General features: G+C 33.7%; 1 protein-coding gene across 1 annotated transcript; it reads left to right on the forward strand.

Annotated features, from left to right (window-relative positions):
* Positions 1–1677: 1677 nt before the first annotated feature.
* Positions 1678–18953, forward strand: LOC123541776 (uncharacterized). Its single transcript, XM_045327369.2, has 3 exons — positions 1678–1718; positions 8801–8882; positions 10900–18953. Exon 3 carries the CDS (start codon positions 11466–11468, stop codon positions 15336–15338), a length of 3873 nt encoding a protein of 1290 aa, XP_045183304.2. The 5' UTR covers positions 1678–1718; positions 8801–8882; positions 10900–11465; the 3' UTR covers positions 15339–18953.
* The last annotated feature ends 305 nt before the right edge of the window (positions 18954–19258 follow it).

The raw sequence follows: 19258 nt of genomic DNA on the forward strand, positions 1-19258 counted from the left end.
ACATAAATGAAGAATGGCCTGGGAGTAGTTGATCTTTGACATGTTGCTCTAATAATCTTGGTGTACACGGATAACGACTGACACGTGATCAAAGATGGCCAAACAACGTGACTTATTGGTGTCACGGGGAAAATCTCTCGATACCTGTAACATATTTTTTTGTAATTCCCCTGTTACTTGATGAATTTTGGTAACATAAAAAGCGTTGAAGACACAAGAACGAGTGCTTTCCTCGGCACAAGAAGCTTGCCATTCTAATCAATCTACTGTCTTCAAACGCTCCGACCGAATTCTAGCGCCACGGGGTACCTTACCCATACATTATAGTCCGTGAAAAAAAAACAACAGTTGGGTGATATACGTTTGGGAAAAGTATCAAAATCGTTGTGAGGAAAGCATCCATATTCTTGTCTTCGACGCGTCACGATCTTGATTTTTAAGTCGGTCAAGTAATAAGGAAATTGTAAGCAAAAATGTATCCGAATCGAGTGATTTTCCCCGGGTGTACAATACCAAAAATTCACGCGGGATGGCCACCCCATTAACAGCCTTAATGTAGTTGGTGTTTCATACGTGGAATAATATTAGCTGACATTTGACGAGAGCTTTAAAATTGGACAGTACGTATATGTTTCTTTTGATATTTGACTTTATTTCACCTCAAAGACCTTGGTGAAGTCGACCTTTGACATGTTAACTACGGGAAAAAAAATGCCAGTCATTTTGAATTTTTTTTGCCCCTGTGACAATGAGTCATTAGAAAACATAATAATTGTTATATATTTAAGTGTATATGGCTCATGGACCCATGGATACTGTATCCTAGGTACTCTGTGATCATTTGAGCTAAAAATCGAGATTTTTTTCACTGTATACAGGTCTACAATAAATTAATGTAACGTGGCTGATCAAAATAATGATACTATCTGAACTTTGATACTAAATAAATGTTTTATTATGCATGTATATTGCATTCCTATTACATGCACTATGGTTGCTTATTGCTTTATTCTACAGAAACCTCAATTAAGATATATGGACCGACTTCTTTGGATAATCAAGTTACAGAAATAGTGATGGATTTGTTCTGTTTTAAATTAATATCTATTATTCTTTTCATCACATAGATCTTTAATAATATTATTGGGTCGTGTTAGAACGCCTTATCTATGTTATGTTGTTTTTTTGTTGTTTTTGTGTGTGTGTGTGTGTGTGTGTGTGTGTGTTTTTTTTTGTTTTTTTTTAAATACGAGGGTCTGTCGTAAAATGTATGAATGAGTCTGTCATGTAACTGGTGATCTTGTTGATGTTACTCGAGCGCTAAATTATAATTATTATTCGGCCTAATTTTTAAGTAAAGATATTTTTATAATTATTATTAGGCCTACTCGAGCGCTAAATTATAATTATTTTTCGGCTTAATTAGAGGCTACTATCTAAAAATTAACTTAAGCCAGATTTTCACACCGCTAAATAAATTCAGAACATAAAAGAAAGTTAAAGTATTAGAATATTGTATTTCTTGAAAACGTTTTATGAGGCAATTCAGTAATACCAATAAAATATTCCATTTTACCATACAGTACTCCTGAATGAACGATACTGTAGTTTTTTACGTCAGAAAACCCCTAGGAGTGCCTCGCCTCTACGAAACGCCGACCAATCAAAATTGTCGTTGCATATCGTACAGTGGCTTGACCTCATTTCACGCCACACCGGTAAGTTGTAATTTCCACATTTTCTGATTTGTTTGTAAACAAAACCTTCTAAATATACATGTAAACACGCGGCACGATTCTCAGTTTATAACCGTGTGCACTTATTTTACTCTAAATTGTCTAGTTCAGGAGAAATATTGCTTCAGTTCCGAGATCTTTTGTCCGTATGTCGCATTGTCACACAGCCAGTGTTTGTGCGTGCGTACGAATGAAATTATTGGCAGCGAGACAGTAATTTTGTCATTTGAAACTTGTACACACTTTGTTCTACGTTGTATTACGTTATTTTGTTGTCCTTGTGAGGGACTGAGACACAATTTGTCCAAATGTTTTCCAGTTAAACATGTCCGTTCGCTAGTGTGTTCGCATAATTTTATGCGGGAGGTGCACCAAGGGATTGGAATACAAATTGTTATTGTTTAATTTAATTGAACATTTTTTTTAAGTCGGATGGTTTATACATCTAATGTAAGCAAGCAGATACATTAAAATGACCATTTATAAATTTTGAGTCTATTGTTAAAGGGGCATGACATCACATTACCATATTAATTACAATATTAATATGTATCCTAGCTGTTGTACTGTAGGTAGCAATCACAGGCCAAAAATTAAAATATTTTAAAACATTAAGTGTTATATATCATTGGAAAGGTATTTTCAATACAAACACAATGATGTTACTTTTTTTCAAATATATCTACAAAATCAAGAGTTATCTCCCCTTGAATAATTTGAAAATATTTTTTTTTCTGACATTTTAATCTATGTTACTTACTGCTGGCAATTTGGTTAAAGGCAGAATTTTCAGTATCATTTTCACTAAAAAGGTAGAAGAAATACTCATAGTGAGCAATTCTGTTGTAAATTAATGCATGTATAACCATCCAAGGGTGTGTAATACACTTTTCGAAATGATACATGAAATGCTGTTTTTTTGCATATCTTGAAAAGAATATAGTTTCTTCTGTAAAATGTTAAGAATGGAACCAGATGTTTAACTGTCCTGTCAAAACAGCACGTAGTTATTAAGAATAAGATAGTTTATTGACCAAAGTTGAAAGTATCTTCAATAGTTGATATTATTTTGGATAAAAATATTGACAACTTTTGAAAAAGAAAGGGAGACAACTTTGAACGACAAAAATTATTGTAGATCATAAATGTTGTTAATCCAAAAATGGACTAAACTAATTATTAATCAGAAACTGTTGTTGTTGTTGTTTTCAGAGAGTTTTATTTTTAAAGTCCATTTTTGGGGTCTATTCAGTCACATTCCAGATGGCAGATAGTACAATGATTCTCTTTTTCTTCAAATATATATATAAAAAAATTCAGCGAAGTATGTACCTACGAAACTCTTTTTAATATTTGAAACATAAGGCAATAATTCATTTATGACCAATCTTTTCTTAAATGTAACATTTTAATGAAAAATATCCATTTTTCAACAATTCCAGACCTTGGCATTTCGCGACTCATTTTCCCCAAATTGTTAATTGCTCAACACAATTCCTCAATCAGTGGAAAAATGCACTGGAAAACATTTTCTGTTGTAAATGTATCTAAATGAGCATTTTTGCTGTAAGTAATTTTGACATCCCTTGATGAATGGCAGAATTTTGGACTGGACAATAAACAGACAATGTTAATTTTGACTTCCAAGTGTGACCTTGACCCTTGAGCTAGGGTTCTGGGTCTTGAGCTTGACACGTAGTCTCATTATGGGAAACAATTATGCTATTAACTTAAAGTAATTTGAAAATCCCCTGGTGAATGGCAAAGTTATGCACCGGACATTAAACAGACCCAGTTAACCTTTGACCCCTGTGACTTTGACCGTTAACACAGTGACCCCAAAATCATTAGGAGTCATCTACCGGTACTCTGCCTGTACAATCACCTTATTGATCGGAAATGGTTTTCAATGTTCAGACCCCTGTGACCTTGACCTTTGATTAAGTAACCAAAAAAGCAATAGGGGTCGTCTGCTCAAGCAGCCCTACCACCCTATTAAGTTTGAAGGCTCTAGGTCAAATGGTTCTCCAGTTATTGATCAGAAATGAAGAGTGTTGTACGGACGGACTGACGGACAGGACAAAAACAATATCATATGTCTCCCCTAGAGGGAGGGGGGTGGAGACATAATAACTGAGATAGAGTTAAACAACACTAAAACATCAGACTAAAATTTTAGATAAAGGGGGATAATTAATGAAATATTGGTGCAAGAGTTATAGCCTTTTATTATCATTTCTATTTATTTTGCAAATAGCACACATTATATTGTATAACAATGTAACATAATTTTACAAATGACAAAGATTTGAAAGACATTTAAATAGATTCTAGCATAAAACTGCTGTTATTGTCACTTTTTGGGGGATGTTTTAACAAGAGAGAAAACGTATATTAACAGAGAGATTATCGCGCAACCTTTTTATATATACGTGCGTTCCGTGGCAAAACATAAACGTATTACGGCCCTAAAAAGGACAATTCAAAAGGAAATGACGTTAACATGAAAAAACAACATAGACTTTACCACACATTTCATCACGTTGAGGGACAATATTATAAAATACTTTCACTGGTCGTAGGTGCAGATGGAAATTTCCAGTCTCAAGGGTAACGGTTTAAGCAGTAACAAGGCTCCTGCCGAGTTTCGGCATAAACAGTTACCCGAGAGCCGGATATTCCCATCTGCATCTACAGCCAGTGAAAGAATCGTTTTCTTGCACAACATCTTCAATCCCTAATAGTAAACAAGAGGGCCATGATGGCCCTATATTGCTCACCTGAGTATCATGCAAAATTTTGACTGATGAAGCCCAAAGGACAGGAACAACAAAGGGAAGAAACTGAAAAATCCTCAGAAAAAATAATTAAGTCCAAATTTTGACTGATAAAGTCCAAAGGACAGGAACAACAAAGGGAAGAAATTTAACCAAAAAGAAAAAAAAATCTTACAAGGTACAGATAAAAATTATTGTAAGCGAACAAAAGAAGGATCTGCCAAATAAAAACAAGAGCACTGCAATGCAACGCAAATGCAGAGCAATATACACACAAAACAAAGTCATATGACCTCCAAGGATGACCTTGACCTTGAAGTGAGCCATCCGAAACGTGCGCTCTGTACATTGATTCGATGAGGTGAACATTTGTGTCAGGTTTCTTTGAAATCCTTCAAGGGGTTCAGGAGTTACAGAGCGGAAGGGAAATTGCTAACCAACAGACATACAGACGGACACCGAGGCGATAACATAAATGTCCCTTTGAGACGGCGTATAAAATGGAATCGCGATATTATGGTGATACAAGTAGTGTGCAAGTCTTGTTAAAATCAAAACATAAATGAAGCTGCTATTGTGCAGACAAGGTCAAAATAGCTAATTCTGCACCTTTCAGACGGATGGACGCACGCATAGACTGACGACGGACGAAGCGTGATCACAAAAGCTCACCTTGTCACTATGTGACAGGTGAACATAAATAAATTCATAAATAGTGTAGGAAGTTAAATTAGGACTGTGACATCTATAAAATACCAGAATAATAATATTCATGACATTTCAGTAACCCAAATGAATAAGGCTACTGAACCCATGCATGTAGATGATGCCACGAACTTTTAAAAAGTGATTTTTTATAAATATATTTTCAGGTTAAAGGTTTGCTTGCTATCAGTTAGACATTGATTCTCCACTAAACATGTAAATTAAAATGTCAGAAAACTCAAAAATGAACTTTGGCCAAAATAACTTTTAAGTACATTATTTTGAGGTTTAATGTTTGAATAACAGTGAATGAACACTACATTTTCTTAGCTTTCTTAGACAAAGTCGAAATTTAGGCTGAAATCAGGTCATCCTAAATACTTATTTCATTTTAAATAGATATGTTACTAATCTATTGTTTAACTAAAAGCACCTGTTTTATAACATGAGCGTATGCATGTCTTATTTAGCTTGTGATTTACATTCACACAACTATTCTGCTTAAGGAATTGCTAAATCGACGAACTTGTGTACATTTTCGAAGAAATATTTTCAGTTTATCTTTGTATACCAAACAATGTTTAAGATTTAGTTTTCAAATTAATCAGTGCCTTCTTTGCTGTTTTAATATATACAAATGAAAGCTGTAAGATACAATAATACAACCAACATTTAATGTCTTGATGCTGACATAATTTAGCCTGAACAAAATTGTTAACATATCTTCAAATCACTATTTGTAATCAAAGGTCATTAAAATGGTAACGTATCTATTCAAATAATAATATTCTTTTAGAAAGATGTGAAATATTAAAACCATGAACAATGAAAACAAATTTACTTGCTAACACTATAAGAATATTCAATGTAAGTGTTTAAAAGTAGTTTTAGATTAAAAAACGGACACATACTTTTAAGTTTAATGTTTCAAGTGGTGGTAACGTATCTATTGTCGCATAGATTTTAACTTAGCTCCAATTAATTCAAGTGCATGGTCCTTTGTGATCTGCCAATAAATGTAGAGATGCTATATTACAAATGACGTTAGTTAATGTAACCCACAAGTCGTCAGCAAGTTTTTGCTACTTATACTTCACATCATGTTTGATGACCATATCAGCTAAAGAAATGAGGCAAATTTCACATTTCATGACTTCTCCTATAAACCATTAGTTGATGTAGATTTGTGACGTTTAATTGTTTCTTTTTCTCATGGCAAGGCCAATGCATTTCGACTCAGAGTTCGCCATTTTTATGAAAATTTTTGAAATTAGATTTGGTTTATTTTTTTTATTTGCAAATTATAACATTATGACGCATAGAATGGTTATGTATTTTCTAATTATTGCCCCTAACACGTCCCTGTTTCTGAATCAAAGATATAACTGATATTAGAAATTTATCTACTGTTAAAGTTTTATAATCTATACAAACATATAAAAGAATATCTAGTCGTATCCTGTAGTAAAACACACTACTTAATATGAAACAGATACTTTACAATAAATGATAGATACGTTACCAATAGTGACATTGGCACAGTTTTTTTTATTTGACTGTAAATCATGGTAACCAAGTTCGAATATATACATATATTTATATCATAATATTACCAGGTAAATACAATTTTCTTTTTTTTCATTATTGTATACAAAGCTTTAGAAAAATTATACTTACCATGTTATCCAGGTTCGTATCAGTTCAATATCCAAGTTTTAAGTAAAATAATCATAAAAATGGATTTCAAAACAATATGTAGCTTCCCTCTCGTGCTGTGACAGAAAAATAATCACACAACATTATTAAAACACGTGAAAAAGTCAACCAAAGACTGGATCAATAAAAATCGGTAACGTATCTATTGGTAACGTATCTATTGTGCAAAAAAGAAAAATTAATTTATAGATCCATTTTTGTTGTCACATTTACAAAAAAGACCTTCAGTCACGTGGAAAATGTGTGAATGTTTAATGTGTATCAATATTTCTAATGGACTTGTAATGGTAAATGATACTTGGTTGGAAAGAGTAGTAACGTATCTATTCCGATTTAAATGATTATTCACATAATGTTGCCTGTTAGACAATATCATTGCTTTTGCAACTGCATGGTAAAAGTTTGATTATTACATGGAGAAACATAACAACTTATGGTTTTTAAAACATAATATTAAAGCATATCATGTGCATGCATGTGGTTCTCTGGCTTCTCCAAAGTTTGGTAACATATCTATCCGATTTTCAAGGGACAAAAGTTTAGCAGCCACACTTTATGCAAAAGCCTTTTTATACAGGTAAAATGTCTTTCCACTCAATTTTTGAAACAAATAGGTAGGAAAATTGAGCTTATTGCTTGTCATACACAAGAGTAAAGTGACATTATTTCAGCACAAATGTATGCATCCGAGCGGGGGACAAGGCAAAATCGTCCATATGAAGCTCATTATGAAGTTGTAGTTCGCTCAAATGTGTCAAACACATTATAATTTGATATGATTCTACTTACTGTACAGTAGTTTGACATGTATAAAAGTTTAAACATACATTGTTACAGTTGTATTAGCAAATGCACACGTGGGACTGGATTTTCACTAATTTGCATGTTTAGTGGAGAATCAATGTAGAGAAGAGAGTCTGGATCTCTGTCTAAAATCATGCCCCTTTAAGGACAATGGTATTGTGATGTCTGCCTGGAACCATGCCCCTTTAAAGAGAATGGTATTGTGTCTGGCTGATGCCATGCCCCTTTAAGGAGAATTCAATATGTTTTCACAGAAATACTATACATTATGCTTTATGTTCAGATTGGGTCATGAGTAAAATAGAAAATGAGTAAAAGTGAAAATATCATTGTTTTATGCATGAACTTTTTGATTTAAAGATACACATTTAAATGATACTACGGATATGAAATGAAGGCTTCAGTATGGGAAAATTAGGTGTTTAAAGGCTCTTAATGCCTTTGTTTAAAATTATGGCTGCCGCCTATGTAGATTATAAGTTGTTTTATTTGTTTTTAACCTTTACCCTGCTAAATTTCTATAAAGAACTTGTCCATCTTGCAATTTGGACAGTGCCATTAACTGTTAAAAGGGATGCTTACCAAAAAGATACTGACTGAATTGCGATAAGTGCAGACCATGATCAGACTGCATGGACGTGCATGCTGATCTTGCATGGTCTGCACTAGCTGTCGCAAAGGCAGAATCACTAAGTCTTGCGGCCAACAGGCTAAAGGTTAACATAAAATTTGAAGCCTTATGGAACATACTTTAACCTTTAGCATGCTAGATAAATTGTTGTCTGCTGGAAATGTCGTCTGCTAAAATTGTAAAGTTCATTCAATTTGCTCCAAAATTGGAAGAAATATTGTCAGAGTAGCAAACAGCTTGGAACCTGATCAGACGCCGATTGAATCGGCGTCTGATCTGGTTCCAAGCTGTTTGCAAAGGCTGTTAAATTCGCCTGCAGCAGGCTAAGGGTTAAGGTTCCACAGTATTAAAACTGAATGGAATATAAAGTTTGAGAAAGGGAGTATACATTCAATAGATATAGATGTAAAATAATTTGTCTTCTTTTTCAGTTTTGAATGGACCATATTAAACAGTGTTGGCAACTGAGAGTTACAATGGCTGCTAGTTAGATACTAAAAGCATGGCAAAGAGGTAAATATGCTTTAGGGCATAAGGCATACAAGTGTTTCCAATCAATTTTCAGTTAATTATTTCAAATGTCAGAACTTTTTGTTATATTTACGATACTCTTTCAAATTGGTGTTTGCAGTTACAAATATAAAGTCATCAAACTTTTAAAGCTTTAAATATTTTCTTTGTTACTGACCTCCAAAGATTTCACTGTTGACCAAGCCATGATACTAACAAGATTGAATGTGTTGCGTTTAGATACAAGTGGATCTACTGGCTTTAATTTGAGGAGAACTATTTTGCCTGTCAATGTTCTAAGTTTTAGCTCTATTATATGAAGTAGCTCTATTATATGAAGTATATGAGAGCTATCCTACTCGCCCTGGCATTGGCATCTGCGTCCTTTCGCGTCCACACCTTTGTTAAAGTTTTGATGCACTTCGTCTTTTTTCTCTTTATCTCTGTAATTACTGGATGGATTTGTTTCAAACCCACATCATATGGGCCATAACTCTTGCAGCAATATTTCATGAATTATCCCCCTTTATACTTAGAATTTCAGGTTAGAGTTTTTGTGCACTTCCACACTATCTCAATTATCTATTAATGGATTTAATTCAAACTTGAAATAGTTATTCCACATCATCACTCACATCATATGACACAAGGTCCATAACTCTGGTACCAATTTTTCATGAATTATGCCCCCTTTTTACTTAGAATTTTAGGTTAATTTTGATGTATTTTCACTACATAGATCCTATTGCAGAAGGGATTTTAAAATAATTGTTCCTCATCAGCATCCACATTTTACTAAAGGGCTATGTAATAACTCTGGCACCATTATTTCATGAATTATGCCCCCTTTTTACGTAAACTTGTGTGTTAAAGTCTTGATGCTATATTACTCTATTACTGTTTTTACCAAACAGATTTTATTCAAACTTAAAATAGTTAAACCATATCATCAGTCACATCATATGACACAAGGGCCATAACTTTGCACCAATATTTCATGAATTATGCCCCATTTTTACTTAGAATTTCAGATTAATGTTTGCGCACTTCCACTGTATCTTTGTTATTATTCAATGAAATTGATTCAAACTTAAAATAGTTCTTGCACAACATTGTCCTGATCATATGACACAAGGTCCATAACTCTGGCATAAATATTTTGTGAATTAAGGCCCCTTTTATCTAAGAATTATGTCTCCCACCACACAGTGGTGCGGGAGACATATTGATTTACTCCTGTCTGCGTATTTGTCTCTGTGTGTCTGTCTGTCACAAATCTTGTCCTCACTCTTAAGGCGAACATTTCTCATCCGAACTTCACTGAACTTGAACAAAATATGTTTGACTATAAGACCCCGGCCAAGTTTGATAACTAGCCAAATCAGCCCAGGCACTTCAGAATTATGGCCCTTGAATTACCAGAGATCGGCCTTTCTACTCTTGTCCGTGCCTTAAGTCGAACATTTCCCATCCAATCTTCACCAGGCTTAAACAAAATGTGTTTAACCATAAGTCCTTGGCCAAGTTAAATAACTAGCCAAATTAGCCCAGGCACTTCGGAATTATGGCCCTTAAATTTACAAAAATTGGCCTTTTTACTCCTGCCCCCGCTGTTAGTTGAACAGTTCTCATCCGATCTTCACCAAACTTGAACAAAATGTGTTTGACCATAAGGCCTGGGCCAAGTTCGATAAGTAGCTAAAATCAGCCCAGGCACTTTGGTATTCTGACCCTTGAATTACCGAAAATAGGGCTATTTACTCTTACTATTAATATTTGCACTTACAACCTAAGACCATGCAAAATGAATGCCTTTTAGACCTAAGAGGACACAATGCTTTTGGATCACCAGTACTGCATTACAATATTACATTGTACATGTGTATATATCTTATACACAATGTGTATTTGTTTTAGCATGTAAACTGGAATAGGTTAGCACAATTATTTAATTTGATTGTGAATAATCAGTTTTTACCATAATACTAGTTAATTAATGCTGTTATCTTTCTTTACACAGAACGGAAGGTATGATCTGAGTGAATACAACAAGAGTTACAGTACTTGGATTGAAGTTGTCCCCCTTTAACTGCCTCAGGAACAGAATTATTGACATTTGGAGCAAAGAAAAGGATAAATCCTCAAGATGGAAATACAAGTTCGCATAATGGGAGAGGACAGTTGAAATTACATTGATAAGAATGATAAACATTGCGCAGATAGATGAAAAAGATAAGATTAGAAGTTTTGAGTAGTAGACAAATGTTGTATATAAATGGGTTCATAGAGCTGAACCTTGCTTCATACACAGAAGGTACATGTATATTCGCATAAAATCCTTGAAATATATAATATAGAAGGTTTACCTTTATAAATGAATCTCATTCTTGATCTGAAAATTCTCCTATGTGATCTGAAAAATAACTGAGGTAAATCTGCATTGTGATAAAACTCTAGATATTGAGTTGTCGCAGGTTTGAAATGCCATGTGATAATTACCTTGATTAATTTTGCCTAGTGGAGACTTCCAGAAGCACAGAAACAAAAAAATCTAGAACTGTTTTCCCAGATAAAGACATTTTGAAAATGGATAAGTTTAATGATAATGATTTGATGAGTAAAGTAATGAACCGACGATTAGGGGGTGGAACTAGCAGCTGTGAAACATCACCAGTAAAACAACATACCTTGTCTACAGATAAAGGATCTTATACACACTTAGACAGCCAGAACTGTTTATCTTCCAGTAAATATCCAAATAATGGATCTACTATGGCCAGTTTTTCAAAATCTGAACATCATGAAGGTTTAACTGACATTGATGAAGTAGATGGGTTTACCGAAAACGAAATTGAAAATGGGAATTGTAAAGATGTGGAGTATGATAAAAGTATTGCAGATAGAAATGCAGAAGCTGCAGACTTTGATGTTAATCGTGTCAGACAGAACCATGCCACAACTGAGAAAGATCTGGATCATGGTCATGGAGAATATGAATATGTGTTGACAAATGAAGACTTCAGAGATACAGCAGAACCTCGTATTCAAATGTATGATGAATCTGATTCCAACAGTAGTAATAACCCTTTTATTTTATCAAGTTTCCAAAGTTTAAATGCGAGCAATAATGCATATGTTCCAGAAACAAGTGCTGAAAACAAAACTGCAAATGGTATGGAAACGGAAGATTATGATAAATCTAGCACAGAAAATTCTCAAGAATTTGGATGGAAGAGTTCAGAAAATTATTATGATAGTAGCTCCCAAAGTTCTTCACATTGTCTATATCAAAATGATAAGGACACAGTTACATATGTTGATAACTTTGAATCTGTAAAACAGATTAAGAAACCAAGATCTGATAATTCTATTTCAAAATTTGAAAACTCACCAGTATTGAAATTAAGCGAATCTCAACAATGTGATATTTTAAAATCAGTTTTACACTCTGAAGGATCTGACACTGAAAATGGATCTCAAGATTTTGTTATAGACAATAAAATCACCAGAGATAAGTCTGGAAACAAAATATCTGCAGTGTTTGGCATAGACAAAGAAAAAGAAAATAACTATAAAGAGACAGACACAGGTCTAGATGAAAAGAAAATGACTGACATAAACTTCAAAGAAGCTGAAATCGAATTTGCACTTGAGGATAGGTCAGATAATAATGATATAAGAATTAATGACAAAGAAGACGCTAAGAAAGAAATGGTTGAAAAGTCCATTGTAAAGAAGTCAAGGAAGCAGTATGTCCCAAAGAGAGTAAAGAAAATTGAAACATCCATAGCAAATGGAAGTGATGGCAGTGCAGAAGTTATTCAATATAGTGAAAGTAATGAGGTAATTGAAAGAAACTTGTTAAAACTGAAAGAAGCTCCTGGCAATGTTCAGGAAGCTGTTGATGAAGGTATTGTGAAAGAAAACCATGAAGTAACTCCATATGAAGAAGTGGAACAGAAAAAATCTGAGAAATCCAGAAAACAATGTAAACCACGAAGAATTGATCAGTTTCCAAATATAAATGAAAAGACTTCAGTTCATGATAATGAAAATGAAGAAACTGAAACTGTTGGAATTGTGAGTAACAGCAATGATGGTACAGAAAAAAAATTCAGTTACATGAAAGAAAATGAATTCCAAAAAATACAGAAGGATGAAAGCGAAATAATAGAAAACAAACAAAGTAATGAATATGTTAGTGAAGTAAATGAAAATACAAGATACAATGACCTTGACAGATCATCTGAAAGTTTGGATGAGAGTTGTAAAAGTTCTATAAAAGAAAATGAAGGTGAAACTACAGAAAATGCTGTATGTTCATTGCAGAATACACCAGATAGAGGCAATATAAATCACTTCACATCGTTGAGTTCTAATCCATTTTATTATGGTTTTTCTCCCGATTTAAATTTGATATCAAGTCTGACCCCAGGAATGCTGCAAGGTAGTTCTTCTCCTGGTGGATTTGCTTTAGATGAAAATGGTCCAGAAAATCTAGAGGTCATTCGTCAATTACGTGAAATTAGGTGTAATAGGTACCGTAAAATAAGTATCGCAGAAAAACGTGAAATTTCAGCTTATGCTAGCGCACATGGAGTAAGCCAGGCAGCAACATATTATAATGTTTCCAAGTCAGCAGTTTCCATGTGGACAAAATTAGATTTCAGTAACGCAGATGAAGATTCTGGGGTAAAGAGGAAAAATTGCATGTCTGGAAATGAAAAATTTGAAGCTCTATGCCGGAAAGTGAAAAGTGAAAGGGAGAATAAATTTAAGGGAATGTCGAAACAAGATAAGTTTGAAGTATCCAGATATGCAAAGTTGGTTGGTGTAAGAGAAATGTCACGTTGTTTAGGGGTTGCGTTAGGAACAGTGTCGGGCTGGATGAGGCAGTTTCCATATAAAGTCGAGACCGAGTCACCAGATGATTCTAAACCAAATAATAGTAATAAAACAAAAGATAATATTGAAAAAGGTGAAACCACAGAAGTGAAAGCACAGAATGAAAAAAGTGTAAAGAGAAGGAAGTCGGAGCAAAATTCAGATCGCATTAAGAAACGAAGAAACTCAGAAACAGTGGCACTTGATACAGATTCATACAAAACTATTCAGAAAGATAACACAATGTATATTTTACCTGTTGATGCTAAAATAGAAAATGTTGAAGGAGATCTGAAGGACAATGAGGAATCAGTAGAAGCTAGTGCTACAGAAAGTGATCTGGACTGTAGTGTGGAACAGAAAGACGAACTTGATAAAATGATCGCTGAGACCTGGCAGAAACCAGATGCTGAAAAATGTTTTGAAGATATAAAAGAAATGATTAAAGATTCTCAGTTGGAGGGTGATAATTTCTTTCGTTCATTGTTTGATCGCGTAATAGAATGTAGGGCTGACAAGTACAAAACATTAAAACCTAGTGAAAAGCTAGAAGTTGTTAGATACGCAAAACGCATAGGGGTGAGACGTGTTGCAAAAATAATGGGTTTGGCAACAGGTACATTATCTGGATGGAACACAAAATATCAGTCAAGTCTTGGACTCACTGATCCTAGTCTAGATATGTCTAATAAAAATGATCTGCTTGTATCATATTTATCTCCTGACAAAGAAATCGAAAAGGTTCCAATGACACCAGGTGCTCTAATGGATAATAATCAAAAGTCTGAAGTCACAGCTGTGAAGTTGCTTTTTAAAGATCGCTTTCCAACTTTGTTGCAAAAGATTGAAATTGCCAAACAGGTGAAATTTAAGAATATAACTACAGATGAGAAAATAGAGTTTGTAAAATGTTCAAAGCTTGTGGGAATCAGGCCAACAGCGAGAGTTTTCGGTATTCCAATTGGAACATTGTCTGGATGGATTTCAAAATACAGCAAGTTGCTACATCCAGCTTATCATGTTGATGTGGACCAAGAAACTGCAGGAAGTTTGTCTGATGGTTCATCTCAAATTCCACACATAGGTGTGCATAGTCCAAATATAGTGGGAAGGAATGCAGGGTTTCAGGGAGGATTGAGTTCAAATCCAGCATGGCCACAAATGCCTGGTTTTATACCGGGTGGGCAAGGAGTAGGGTTAAATTTGTTTCCGCAGCTTCAAGGTATGCCTTCATCAGCATTACCAGTATCATCCACATATTCGTCATCAGAATTATTTTCCTCACCATCATATACAAATGGGACTGTTTCCGAAGGACATTCCGATGACACAGAAAATGATAGTAAACAACCGATAACCAGTCAACGTAAAATTTATAATGATAACCAGTCAGTGAATTTTCATGATAAAGGGAATATTTCTGATGTGCAAGATACAGAGAACCAGTCTATTAAAACAGAGCCAGAAGAATTTGAGTCACAGTCAGCCAGTGATGATTTTGAAAAAGAGGCCAAGTTAATGGCTGAACAATATCTGACTGCAGCTTACAAGAAGATGGGTATTCCTATTGGATAAAACCTTGTCATGGTGTATGATATAATGCTAATTTAGTAGACACACATTTTCATAATAGCCATGTAATACAATATATTCGAAATCTTGTCATAATAATTATGTAAGATCAAGGATTTACTAGAGTCATAATGAAATCACAGTTTTATTAAATGATCACTGTAACATTTCTAGGAAGTTAAAAAAATGGCATAACTTCGGAAAAAAAAATACAAAACAGGTTTATGGAACCTGTACAGTGCATGTTAGATCGACACAGTGAATAAGTGTGTGAAGCTTCAGTCCATTCTCGCAAGTGGTTCAGAGGCAAAATCTTACAAATCAAGGACGACTTTGCTGACAAGTGGGTGACTACAATAGCTTATTTAGAAGTGTTTGAACAGTTGAACTAAAAAGCAATTATTACAATTAATAGGCTCCACCCCTTTCATTATCATACAAACACGAGCATTATTTTAAAAGTCTGTTACAAGCAGGCATTACAAGGTTTATTATGTTTAGTCCATAATAGCATTTTATTTCTCACAAATTTTTTAGTAAAAATGTTAAGGCTGGGATTTTTTTCACATAATTTATGAAAAATTAAGTTTTTGTCTCAGTAACCAGTAACTTAAGGTAAATGGATTGAAACTTCACACATTTATTCACTGTGGTAATCTGATCGGAATTCACTGTATAGGTAAATTATGCCACTCTTTCAACTTGTATACATACATTTAACTTTCTTAAGTGACAAGGCCATTTTACGGCTTCAGGAATTTATAGCAGAGGCCAAGTTAAATGTTTTGTTCCTGTATAATTATATATTTTTTTGCGGAAGTGTTTACTCACTTAATTTTCTGGAGTTAGATTCTAGAGAAAATCACATTTACTATCGTGACATGAGAGCATTAACTTAATTTTATGTTTAGGTACAGTTTGAATATTGTTGTATTTTGTGTGCAATTTTTATATAGTGATATATTTTTTTGACACGTACTTTGATGATAATACCCGGTAATATCATACATGTATGATCACATGCTTTAATGGTTGAGATAAATAAATAGTTTAAATATTTTTTTTATTATGAAATAATTTATTGCAATTTCAGAGAATTTTGACAGGATTTTACACCAGTTTTGAAAAATTGAAATTAATTTTTTTGTCAACAAGAACTATTTGGGCAAACATTTAAATTTCAGGCAAAAATTGCAAACTTAATAAAAATATTCTATGTGAGTTGGAAGCAAAGTCTGGGAAGTTTTGATAAAACCATACCAAATAACTTAAAATCCATTAAGTGCTAGCAACTCAAGAGACAATATTCCTTGTTTGAATTTTGAGATTTTGATTTTGAAAGTGCATTTTGTTTTCTTTATGCTCTTTCATTGTTCATTTTACGCATATTTTGATACAATCTTCTTCAGCTACACACGGCTTAGCAATGTAAGTGCTGTTTAGTAAACAGGTTAAACATGTCTTTGTGATTACCTGTGTTGAGCAGCCATTCAGCTAGCTTTGCTAAATTTATGCTTGTTCCAATTTTCACCCAACTTAAGCAGCCTTGTTGACTTATGTAGCTACATTGTCTCATTTCCTTGACTGGCAACTTAATACTGGTTTAACTACTATAGACAAAGTTATTGGTAAATTGAATATTTCTAGTATCTTGAGGTTTAGTCTAAATTTCAGATGCTTTGGGAAATGAGAAGTACTAGCATGGTGTTTGTTGTGAGGTAGACCTCTATACACAGGTTGATTACACTACTTAAACAGTGAGTTTATAGGGAGGTTTTATATCATTGGTCTTTATGGGGAGGTGATGTTCGGCATAGGTTTGACTGTATGCCACTGAATGACATGCTCGTGAAAAAAAAGCTTTATAAATACACAGTTTAAAACTTCATATCTAACCTTTACACTACTAAATTTCTAAAATGGACTTGTTCATCTTTTCAATTTGGACAGTACCATTAACTGTTAAAAGGGGTGCATACCAAAAAGATACTGAATGGCGAACAATGCCGATCATGATCAGACTGCACGGATGTGCAGGCTGACTAAGATCTGCGCAGGTCGCAAAGCCAGAATCAATCGTGTCACGCATGATAAGGGTTACGTGTTTTGAATTATACACATGTAGATGTTTGTTTCAATGTCAAAGCTTTTGATGTAGTCTTCAGTAATGTGTTTGCTTAAAGCCCTGCTCCGCAGGTATTCAAATTCTTTTGTGTGTATGCAATCCATGATTACAATAGGTAACAGTTAACGGCCACGTGCAACACTTTAGCACGCAAAACCACAGGTATTTCATATAGAATTTTATATGAAATAGACCCTATTTTGACAGGCGTCACTGTTCATAGTCAGGATTTCCATGCTTTTTCAGTGACAATTCAAGGTTAAAAGGTAGGACGGGAGCAGGGCTTTAATATTGTACAACATAAAGTTGTAGTTACAGTAGAAAACTGATGGCTGGAAGTTGAAAGGGGATGAGCAATAATCTCCAGTTATCTGTGGTTTAAATCAGTACAAATATATAATACATAATTAAAAGGAAAAGACAAGGGGCAAAATAAATTGCTTGTGTCGGTCCTGGTGCTTGATCCATCGGTGCTTCAGTAAGCATTGTTTTACTGAATATACATATAAGTAATGCTGTTGAAAAGTCATTCTACTTTAATTAATCCGGCATGCAAATGACAGATTTACCGGTACAAAAAATATTTTAAATAAAAAAATAATTTTATGAAAATATGCAAAAAAGCAATCTCTTAAACACAGTGTCATGCCGTCTGCAAACATAATATTTGTGGGCATTGAGAATTGGATATCTTTTCATGCCTTTGATTTCATATTTTGTTGTTCATTGTCAATGCTATTATTATTGTGTTGTGTTCTTGAACCATCAGAGGGATTTGAAAAAGTGTTAAAATGAAAATCTAGATTTGTTCATATACCATATTTGTTATGGTTTGGTGCATATTGATGTTCCAAGTTTTCCATTTATCCCTCTGGTTTTTCAGAATAAAAATGGAATTTTCTTGAAATACTTCCCTCATGTTTAGCTTGCACAGTCTAGCTTCTGACTGATTTATCAGTAAATCCATGTTTTGATGCTAGATGTAGACATGTATGCTAATATGAGCAATATGATAAAATGTTTGACCAATTGATTATAATTTTATACATTCCATGTATTTGAATCTCCATACAAAGCAAAGGTCTGCAAATTGTTTGAAATACTTTTTATTACTTGTGTGGTTGTACATATTAATTATTGTTGTCATGTTCAGCATTTTTTTTGCAAGTTTGTGAACTATTCTTTACTACAATATAGATCTTTTACAATGCTTTTATGTATGTTGGAAATTGCTGCCAAGTCATTTATAATAAAATTAATTCTTTAACTGTAAAACCTTTTCTTAAGTGCTTGTACAGTATGTAATGGTGACTTGAGCAGCATTTTTGTTGATTTTGGAAACAATTAAGATTGAGTTGTATTAGAATTTTATATTGGTTTAGCTACTGGTCTGAAGTCGGTCTTATTGGCGTTAAGATAGTGGTCATATTGGCCCAAGCTTATAAATTTTAGTGCTTTAATTAAATTTATTAATAAAAAAACAGTGATAAATAGCTGATCAGTAGGTTATATATTGTTTACATAGATTTTTTTTATCCTTTTTCAGAATTAAATTACATCATAGCTCTACTTGCAATTCAGTTACAACTGAAAGATTAGTTATTATTGTGTGCAATTAATAAAAATGTTCAAAATAAAATGTTATTGTAATTTTGTTACACTGGTATATGATTATGAAACACAAGTAAAGTTCGATTTTGGTTACAGTCTCCACAAATCCAGCAATTTTTGAAAAGTTATTGCCCTTTGCTGTCTGTTTAATAACTCTTGAAAGGATGTATGGATTGAATTTATAAAA

The sequence above is a fragment of the Mercenaria mercenaria genome, chromosome 19 (genome assembly GCF_021730395.1).
Source record: "Mercenaria mercenaria strain notata chromosome 19, MADL_Memer_1, whole genome shotgun sequence".
Taxonomy (NCBI): domain Eukaryota; kingdom Metazoa; phylum Mollusca; class Bivalvia; order Venerida; family Veneridae; genus Mercenaria; species Mercenaria mercenaria.

Bases quoted from the DNA above. Each gene is read 5' to 3' on its own strand.
- LOC123541776 (XM_045327369.2), top strand. From the start codon at position 11,466: ATGGATAAGTTTAATGATAATGATTTGATGAGTAAAGTAATGAACCGA.